Source organism: Dermacentor albipictus, chromosome 6, assembly GCF_038994185.2.
Source record: "Dermacentor albipictus isolate Rhodes 1998 colony chromosome 6, USDA_Dalb.pri_finalv2, whole genome shotgun sequence".
NCBI lineage: Eukaryota > Metazoa > Arthropoda > Arachnida > Ixodida > Ixodidae > Dermacentor > Dermacentor albipictus.
Window position 1 is genome coordinate 66,995,497 of NC_091826.1, and position 10,970 is coordinate 67,006,466.

The 10,970-nt window shown below is 43.6% G+C and overlaps 1 protein-coding gene across 2 annotated transcripts in view; it reads right to left on the reverse strand.

The window, feature by feature from the left end:
* The window catches only part of LOC139061144 (uncharacterized), a 182,253-nt gene extending 173,588 nt beyond the window's left edge, over positions 1-8,665 (reverse strand). For both annotated transcript variants that reach the window (XM_070540765.1, XM_070540764.1), the window contains exon 1: positions 8,582-8,665. In XM_070540765.1, the coding sequence (XP_070396866.1) occupies positions 8,582-8,663 (82 nt within the window). In that variant the 5' untranslated portion in view covers positions 8,664-8,665. The remainder of the gene's footprint in view (positions 1-8,581) is intronic.
* Between the last annotated feature and the right edge of the window lie 2,305 nt (positions 8,666-10,970).

Below are 10,970 nucleotides of genomic sequence, written 5' to 3' on the forward strand. Positions count from 1 at the left end.
CAGGGAATGGTACAAAAGAAAATCTGGCACATGGAAAGTAAACAAACCGCGCAGTTTAATATGAATAAAACACAATGATAGAATACAAGAGATTTTTTCTATATAATGTCAGCCGCTGTGTCACAAAAAGAAGTTCCTGGTTATACAATATTAGCTAAAGTTTCAAGAAAAAGGTTGTTATGAGTACTATTTACGATCGCAGCGGGAAGGTGGTTTCAATTTATACACTTGCGAGGGAAAAAGGACTGGGGAAAATGCTTTGTGTGGCACAGATTGTGACCGTGATCAACACGCTGTGATAAATAAATGGGCTCGTGTAAAGAATTGGGCATGCAATGTCGGATGATGAAAAATCCTGTGATGGAGTGTTGGACGCGCATATCTATGTCGCACGTACATCAAAGCAAGATTGATATGTTTTTGGAGGAAATGTTCCCAGTTCTATTATAATTGGAAAAGATAAATTGGACTGACTTATTTTGGGCAACTTCTAATGCCGTTTTCAGGTTATCTTGGCCAGGATCCCATACAGAAATAGCGTATTCTAATTTCGGGCCTATTAGAATTTTTAGAGTAGGTGTTTTAGGTTGAAAGGTGAGCAGGCCGCCAGTTAGCAGTTGGCCGCCAGTTGACTCAAGATATGGCGAAATCAAAACACGTATATAGTTGCGCTCAAATTTCGCATCATGGCGTATGGCAATTGTCGGCGAATGTTGTGTTAGTGCACACGGCCAGCGCCGCAGGTACAACGGATGCGCGCACGCGAGAGCGCATTGGTGGTGTCGCTGGTAACCCAGTGCAAAGCATGCTTCGCTTTGATTGGCTGCGTGGGCTCGTTCGTTCTCCCGTGGTTAAAAAAGGATGGGGTTTGCGTGCCAAAACGACTTTCTGATTATGAGGCACGCCGTAGTGGAGGAATCCGGAAATTTTGACCACCTGGGGTTCTTTAACGTGCACCTAAATCTAAGTACACGGGTGTTTTCGCATTTAGCCCCCATCGAAATGCGGCCGCCGCGGCCGGGATTCGATCCCGCGACCTCGTGCTCAGCAGTCCAACACCGTAGCCACTGAGCAACCACGGCGGATGTTCTCCCGTATAAGAGGGTGTTCTGAGGCATCCTTATCTCTCTTCTAAATATAAAAAAGCTTCACTTTAAGCTATCACAAACTCTTTCTTTCTTATTCAAAGCATCTTTTCTATGCCGATATCATATAAGATTTTCTCAGCCTCCTTGACTTTTCGCTATCCGTTCTTTGTTTCCATGTGGCTCACCACACCACTCAGCGGAGGATGGATGGATCGATGCATGGATGCGATAAGCATTCCCTTTGGAACGGGGCGGTGGGTTGTGCCACCAAGCCCATGCTATAATACTCCCTAATGTCCTACCTAGGGTAAACAATTAAAAAGAAGACAAAAACACTATCAACTACAACACCTAAATGTTCTCATCCCCTATTGCGAACTGTGTTTTTGTACTTCGCCGTTTTTTTTCCTTTTCCTACTTTTCTTCCACCAATCCTACAATCGCCTTTTGCTAATACCCATTGCGCACATGTTTACTTTTCCACTCCTCTCGCTGAACCCAGGGGCTTCAAGGAGGCCAGTGGTGCCTAAATTGACCGCTGGGTAGACGTCTTCACATTCTAATAAAACATGCTCCATAGTTTCCCTAGGTTTACCGCAGCAAGCACATACTTCTTCTTCCTTCTTATATATCGCTTTATAGGTGCGTGTTCTAAGGCATCCCGACCTCGGTTCGATAGGTAATGAGCTTCCCTTGTAGTTATCACAAATTGTTTCTTTCCTGATTTCGTTTTTTCTTCGGAAGTAGTTACTCATGACCGGTTTCTTTTCCATTGCCGCCACTCATAAGATCGTATCGGCCTCTCCGACTTTCCGCTTGACCTTCTTTGTTGTTGTGTTGCCCACCATACAGATCGCATACTTGCTGGTAAGCCTCCTAGTACTTTGCCTCCACTGTGAATCAATGTTTTTCCTGTGCATATACCTGAACACTCTCCCAACCCATTTGCTTTCTTCCATAATCCTCAGCCGTTTTTAATACTCAATTTTAATGTGAGATTCAATCACTTCAAAACTAGTCCAGCCCATATCACCCTTCACAGCTTCGTTTGTAGTCTTCCCGTGAGCGCCCAATGCGAGGCGACAAACTTACATTTGGTTCCCACCGAGCCCTGATTGTGCCCCTGACCTAAAGCAAACAACCGCATTTCCAAAAGTAATTCCTGGAATCATAGCACCTTTCCACATAGCTCGGACCAACTCGTGCCGATTGTATCCCCTGAGCACTCTGTGCTTCCTTATGGCTGTATTTCTATTCCCCTTCATTGTTGTTTTTTTTCCTGTGTTTCCATATATCTATTGCGTTCATTTATCCATATACCAAGGTATTTATATTCTGCTACCCGAGGTTCTTGCTGGCCCTGTATCGCCACTGTCTGTTCCCTGTTTTGATTGAATACCATAACACCTGATTTTCTAACACTAAATTTCATACCTGAAGTGTTGCCTTCCTGTCCACAGATATTAGCCACGTGTTGCAAATCACTTTGGCTGTTAGCTAGCAACACAATGTCGTCCGCATAAGATAAACCTGGGAGCTGCTGCTCTACTACTGTACCCACCTCTTTGTACGAGAGATCAAACCCGATATTACTTCCTCCTGGCACCCTCTCCATCCTCACCAGGTACATCATAAAAGGATGCGCAGAGGCGAGTGCCATCTGGTGGTGCTGTAAGGAACCCAGCGGCGCCCCCAAGCACGGGTCTCGCTGTGATTGATTCGGTGACCTCGATGGTTTTTCCAGTCTTTCATGCTCCGCTGCTCTCTGCGTTCTCTCGGTTACGCCGACACTGAATGCAGGAAGGCGCGTCTAAGCGCTGCACTGTAAAACGATTTATCCTTTGCCATGTATTTAGATAGGAGAGCCCGAGCTAAAGCTCTCTCAAGTTTACGCGACTTTTTGGCGCGAGCACTCTGGGCGTCGCTATAATGCCCTCTCAGCTGCACTACTTTCACGCGAACCCCCGCGTTAGGTATTGAACACGCTGCCGCGCATGCGCTCGCGCTTTCATACCGCAGTCCAGAGAGGACGTTCTCGCTGTCCTCCATGCAAGCGTGTATACTTGGCAAAACACACCTAACTATGAGAAGTTTCCCAGATGCTGCTGTTATGATAAATTTAGAACTGAATAAGAGATAAAAAATGGCTGTGGCTTAGCTAAGGTTAAGCCCAGGATGCGAAGCATACTAGTCTTTATTTTAGTTGTTGAACCACTGTTTAGCCTGGTGAACTGCTGTTGCTTGGCTATATTTGGTTCGGCTACACAAAGAAACAACTCATGGAGGCGAGCGCACGAGCTGAGACCCGGCTATGGAGCTACGCGGCGGCAAGCGAGCGCACGAGTTGAGCCTCCGCTTTTGCAGCTGTTAAGACGTCATATGGTAGCTACGCGGCTGCACGCGGCGCAGCAAGGAAGAGCGTGTTGTGCAGCTAGTATGCTTCGCATAATAAACGACTCAACTTAAGTAGTTGAATGTTGTAAATGCAGTGAAATTAAAAGGAAGAAGTGGGGGCATGTGGTGGGAGCAAACACAAAATTATTGTTCATGGGTGACAGAGGGGCGCAGATAAGGTTGACTCCTGTTCAGAGGAGCCGACCGCACCAGACACAGTGCCGTCTGAATTTACAATAATTTATTCGTTTAGTGGTGTGCAGCATGGGTGACAAGCTTACTTAAACCTAGGTGCCTCGTATCTCGAATGCACACACACGTCTCTGTGGAATAAAGCAAATTCAGTGGCAAGTATTTTCATACATTGTGTAAAGAAAGATTGCCACAATTTCGCTCATTCGTAGAAGCTTTGACTCGATTTCTCGGTACGTTGCACACTGAAAATGTTTGCAGAGGATTTACGTCAATGGAGCCAAGTCTACAACGACGTCGACAATGTACCCAGTTTGTAAAAACCTCCGTTACTGCTCTGGCTAGGCTGGCGTTATTATCAAAGAAAATAATCAAAATTATGTGCAAACGCTACCTTCTAGAAGCACGTTAATTATTGTTACATTTCCAACATGTTCATTAAGGTAACCTCTCGTTGGAATGGGAAAAACTGGTTTAGCAGAATACTTTCGGCGATGAACGTAAACGGTAATGCGATTAGTATTGAAATAATGTAGCTGCAGAACAGATTGCCGTTACCTCAACGCATCCTGTTTGAGACGTGTACCATGCCAGGCTCCTCTTCCTCGGTTCCTAGTGGACGTGCTGCTCCGCCAACAGACGCCGCTACGAAATCCGCGCCTCGTGCTGGTTTCCATAAAGATTCAGACAAGTCTTTTTCATATGTATGACCTAGCTTCGATTCCGCCCCGCCCCGGATAATTTCTAAAATATCTTTTTGGGATTGAATGGGCAGCACATACCCTGCCCCCAAGTTGGTGTGAAATACATTAAATGAAGAGCGTGATGTAGAATGTATTACATGGCACCTGAACAAGTTCCTGTGAAATTGGTTCTCTGAAGAGCGCAATATATCCAGGGACAAATACCGGCACAAGTTGACGTAAGAGAGGCTCATGGAACAGCGGTACATTGCCAGGGTTATGTAGCCAGTAAGCCAAGTTGGACCGGTGGTTGCTTTCGAACCTGGTTAACTCAGCACGGCAGTGGAATGCCCGACCCATAGGGCCATGCGCCACCCATTGATCCAAGAGGCCAGGAAAGAGGTTAATACGGACAAACTTACACTTAGGCAGGCGAACATACCACAAGCTAGATGAAGTTCTACCCAAAATACTCATCGCATTAGCATTTGTTCAAAGCACTGCTGGTGAAATATTTGCTTTTCATGGCCACAGACAGACGGTGCTGGGATGTGGAGGTTGGGACTTCTTTAAAGAAGTGCAGATAAGCCTCGAAAAGATGGGGCACGGTCAGACAAGCTTCGCAGTCATTTTGGCGAGCCGAGTGAAGGCGGGCGGGAACTGGAGCTCGGTATCAAAACAGCCAGCACTGCAACGTGCGTCGAAATCTCCAACTTGTGCTTTCAAACGCAATTATTAATGATAATAAAATAAAAGTTACACTCCGCATTCCACACTGTAAGAACCAAATTCTTTTGGCTGTTTTTACACACAAGCTGCTTATACCAATAGGAGAACCCAAAAACATGACAAGTCTGTCTGGACGGATTTCTGAAATAACTGAATCATTCACGAAGCTTATATTATGAAGAAATGGGGGGAATGTTAGGAGGCGATATGCAAGGAAATCTTATAATAAAGGATATAAGATGGCGTTTACAGGCAAAGATTTATATGTTTAATTCTTTTCCCTAACAGATGAAAATAATTTTTGCATAAATGAATCTGAAAGTTTCTGAATTATTATTTCGCGACTTCCTTTTCTCGCTCTAACATGGGATCAAGGGAAGCCAGAGAAGCCGTCGAAACAATGCCGGTTTATACACATTAGCCACGACGGCCTCTGCTTTCGCTCATGCTTTGTATTTGTGTTTCTGGGGCTCCTAACTGCGTCGCTCTCGCACTAACTCTTTCTGAATTTGAAAACTGCAAGGTTAGATCTTTTGTGCTGTTCCTACAGTGCTCCGGCGTTCCAAACTATTTAGGCTTAAGGCAGGGAAACCGCTGAGCCAATTAACCCCCCATGCCAGTGGTAGCTAAGCCACTTAACCGCGTTGAGAAAATATCCCCCGGGAACAGCCTTGTGGCAATCTTGATAGCATCAAAAAAATCTGCACCCTCTTTCGTGATTCCGCAGTTATTAGTTGGCACTGAAAACAGATATGGTACAAACAGGCAAATGTTTCGAAAACGCGATGAGCTTTCGGTACAAGTGACGGCACAGGAACGTTGCTTGCACATGCCAATCTCCCATCAAAGGCAAAAGTGTAGTAGCGCAATGACTACGAACTAGTTCCTAAATAAACGGCCCTTCTTGACGACTGAAAAAATTATCTCTATCTGCCCATTTCTTTTGAGCGTGCGTTGTAGAATTTGAGATCAGTCAGATGGCAGTCTGACTCACCTTCAAGTCTAGCGTATCTCTTTCCAGACAACACGAAAGCAACCGGACTCTTGTATAACACTGTCTGAAATCAAAGTTAGAGGACCACAACCACGTGCGTCGTTGAAGCCTAAGTCTATGGCTGCAATACTGAAGTTGTTGAGAAACGATGGCTTTTGTTAGCGATTCTAGTTCTGTTAAGGGTAGTACCGTGGGCACGCAGTTATCATCCTGTGCCACATGTTGTGCCAGAAAAACGCTTCAGGCGTCTGTGAATTAGGGCTTTTAAATAGGATCGAATAAAGCAAGGGAAAGATACAAGGCATGGAAATCGCTAGATGTCTTCATCGCATAGAACGTATGATATTTTATGTGATGCCTCCGATACTTAGGTGACGTTCGCGAAACAAATTGCCTCTTAGTAATTTCGCTGTTCGTCATTTTAGTCCATTTCTCCTTTTTAAGCAGCGTTCCTAAGCGCCTTGAATAGCATAATAAGACATGCTAGTAATTCACATTTTGCAGTGTCCATGACCTGTTTGTCATCCTTGTAACAAGTGCTTCCTCTGACTCCGCTCTTCGTGGCGCATTCATGCGTGTGCTCGTCGTAAGTTTGACCCGGGGCTGTTCTTTTGTTGATTAAGGCAGCTCCCGCGTTTGACTTTAATTCTATTGGAACTTAGACAATATACAATTATCCAGGTGAAGATTACTGAAGGTGTCACAAGTGGTCACCTGACTAGGCCCTAGACACCCCACATTCACGCAGGCACAGTTTCGACATGCTGAGGGACGAAGTACAAACAAATTCTTACAGGAAGACTAGAAGAGTACAACAATTCACATACAGGTATACACACATGAAAACTACACCGTACGTTAAAATAAATCTGATTAACAATATATAATAACTACAAACTTGTTCATTTGATAAAAAGTACAAAGAAAGGAATCCTAACTGGATCTCCTAAACAATAAAAAATGTTCACTTGACACACCTGCTCAAAATAAAGCAGGAAGTGCTAACTGGCACATAGACGATTCAAGAAAAGACTCTGCCTCTTTTCTTAAAGCAGGCTAAGAGGAACAGGTTTGCATGATATCAGTCAGATCAGGTTAATGTTTAACAGAATAAAAATTTCCCAACTTAACCGCTGTGTTCCGAAATTCGTCCTACATTTAAACTTGATGAAATTTGTTCTCCTAAATTTGCGATTGGATTCATGTTTGGCATACCTAAAAAAAGAGTTGTGGATCAATTTTGAAATCTGAAAATGGGAATTCTGATATAGTGTCCAAGTTATATATGTCCAGTTATATATGTCCAAGATGCGATTCTGCGTAAAATATACTGATGTTGATTCACGTAGTGGAAGGTTTTCAATAAAGCGCACACTTTTTCTCTATAATTGACGGAGGCTGTCCATGTTAGACCTCGTAGTGGTGACCCATACAAGCAGGCAGTAATGTAGTCGCGAGTGAGCAGTAATAAAATACAGTTGACATTGTAAATAACGACGCGAGGGTAAGCAAACTTATAGGGCATACCAATACGTTTTGCAAATATTGCGTTTAATATAGCGAACATGACAAGGCCAACGAAGGTTTTCATGAAACTGAACACCTAAAAATTTAATTTATGTTAACTTTTCTAGCGGTCCTGACACAAATGTCACATCATTATTAATATAAACAGGTCTGTTAACAGGGGTAAACATATTTTACTTAGTTTGTCAACATTTAATGAGAGTTCAATTCAACTATTAGGTCTGCAACTGCTTTAATTGGTGCTACCCTAATGCAATCAAAACCGAAAGAACAGGTATTCATGAGGCATATTATTATATCGTTAATCTCTGCAGGATTACCTGGATTTAAGAAAATGCTGTGGTGAAGATTATATTCTATGTATTTTCCAATAATACTGGGCGTTCCCTGAAGCAAATCTCCAAATGCCAAAACATGTCTGGTAACTCTTTGGCAAGAGCTTCACCACTCAGAACCGTTCCTCCCATTGTCATTTGGGTAGGTACGTTTTTTACTGATTTCTGTAGAAGATATTTGACGGTACACCAAGTTTTTTGAGGGTCAAAGGAGATATGTGAAAATTATTGAGCGTATTATTGAATTCAAGATTTTTTATATCTGCACCTAATTGATTGCTAACGACTACACAGAAATAGCGATCGATGGGCAAATGTGGCGCTTTAATGGAGCAGCATGACGATGGCGATGATGATTTCAGGTGAACTCGAAAGAAGTTATTGCATAGCTCTTGAGCAAAATAAATAGCTCTTCATTTCACAAGGCTTCTCATAGTCATTATTTAGGGCTCGGACATTGCAAAGAAGAAAAGCTTCGATGACAGAATGTAAGGAACCGCTGCCATCGTGTTTAATATCACATTTCACTTACCGGAAAGAAGGGTAACCAAATTGGCGATGCTACAGCATGCAACGTCGACGTGCGTAGCACTTCACATTATGCAATGATTAAGTGTTTACTATACCTCTGTGTTCTACCTTTTTTTGTGATGCTCCATTCCGTCTGAAACGTATCTTCCCAGATAAGCATCAGGACGACATGTGCAACACTGAAACACATGCTGTGGGAGTGCAATAAAGTTATAGGAGGCAGTTACTCCGGAGACCCTGTCGTCGAGGTGGGCCGCCACTCTGCGCAGCTCAGACCTCGGAATCCAGACGTGGGCAGTCCAGCAAGACCGTGAGGCGGCGTTGAGGCAGGGCCTTGACGTTCCACCGTGGGAGACCTGAGCCCGGGTAGCGTTAAACCTTGCCGGACGTGCAAGAAAGTTGTATCCATCCATCCACCCATTATTCATTCATTTATTTCCTACGTTACCTTTATCGCATCTTATGCACAATCATGCCAACTGTCTTCCTTAATGTCCGCACTTCGTTCACCCTTTCCGTTTGATACCAAGAGGCTAATCCCAGGGTATGAAGCAGTGCGGTTATCTCCAGCTTTATTGGTGCTTATTACGCCATTACCGTTAGTTTTACATAATGGGCAAATAATTGTCGCTTCGTCAGGGCACCGCCAAAGTGGCCTATACTAGACAGACACATCATTCCCTCGCGCGAATCCTCTTCAGCCCAAGAGCGTGGTTCATTTCGCAAATGATTGCGGAACAATGGCTTTTCCGCAACATGACTGCATGTGCGGTGGCCCATTCTTTAGAGTTCATTGGTTTTCGCATTGATCATAGTGGTGCTAATTAGGCCGTGCCTTTAATAAATATATAGAGACTAATTTTCACACCTTGTCTCGTTGATACCTGCATTTTATTACCACTTCCGAATAACTACGGCACTCTAAAGGCACGAAAGAGCCGTTTTGTTTCTGTTGGTATTTACTAAGATGTCTAGATGTTGGACCTGCCTAATGCAGTGAAATTCAGCTCTGAAGGCCTCGCCTTTAAAAACAATTCCGCACCAACCAAGCTCCTGGTACAGCAGGAGGAGCAAAAACATGCATGCAACGCCTTCGACCACCGGCTGGTTTAAAAAGTGTTCGCCAGCTTTCAGACTGCCCACGCTTAAATTAATCCGGAAATTAGGTTAAGTTTATCGTTACCGCGATTTGGTCAGCTAAAATCGATTGGGCAGCTGTGCTCCACGATCATCTCTAAGGTTTTTACCATAACATATCTTTTGGTTTATTCTTGGCACTTTGAGGTGGGTAGGTAGGTTTTAAGTATGTGTTGCCATGATTATCGCAAGTGTGGGGTGCAACCGCTTTTGGGCACAATAACTGGACGTTTATTAGGCGCCATGCTTGTACATGACAATTCCGTCGGTTTTTTAGGTGGAAGCTATATCTTAGGCATACGTCCGACGCCGCCTATTTTGAACAATAGTTTGAAGTTTGAAGTTTATTTCCTTTCTTCATTACAGAAAGAGGAAGCAAGAGCTAAAGGCCATTTGGCTTGACAGGGGCTCTTGCTCCTAAGTGCAGAAATGATTTTCTGTCATAGGACACTGGCCCATATTAATAAATTTTCTTGCATTTTATGGAGGAAGATAAATTCTAACTGCTTCTGAAACAAAATTGTGCTTTAAAAACCTTTCACTTCTTGCAAAAATTGTCGACAGCTTGAAAAACAGAAACATGAGTTATACAAATCCGTATCTCTGCACCAATGGCGGATTTATTAGTTCTGCCAACTGCATCAGTTAGAACATCGAAGGCCGTCAAATGTGGTACATTATTCTTATCTTACGTGAATTTGTTACTTTTTTGCAAGGGTGTGACAAAAATCATAGTAACAAATTAGTGGCGTTCCCTAACGGCCACGTATATAAGATCAATTTTTTTGCTTGTGATCTACTACTTCAAGCAATTGACGAAATTGTGATATCGTTTTTCAGTACTCTAGTATACAGTTGTAAACCTGATAGTTCCATTTTCTGATAAGTTACGAATTTTCATATATTTAGTGGAAATATCATCGTCTAAATCGCACGTAGGCTTCAGCAGCCTCTAGATTTAATTTTTTTTTCGTTCAAATAAAACAAGCCCGAGCGAGTTTGGTGCCGTGGTTGCGGAGAAATACTTCACCGATGATTACGACACCCTCTAATGCTAAATTTGACTGCAGCTCTTACGCGTTGTAAATTCGCGACAAATTGTGGCAATAAGTTATACAGAGGTGTAGGCAAGTATTGTTATAGGCTACTGGTTAGATTCCACACATACTCGTTCTTCAGGACACACTACTGTTCCAGTCCATCATGGTCGCGAAGGAAGCTTTATGGTGAGAGAACCGGACGGATTTATTATCAGCTTCGTCGCTTAACTCCTGCTTCGACCGAGCGCACCTCTGAGTCCTGGCGTCGGCGGCGCTGAGCATTTGTTTGGCTGCAGCTCGTTTACCAACAGCGTCAGACA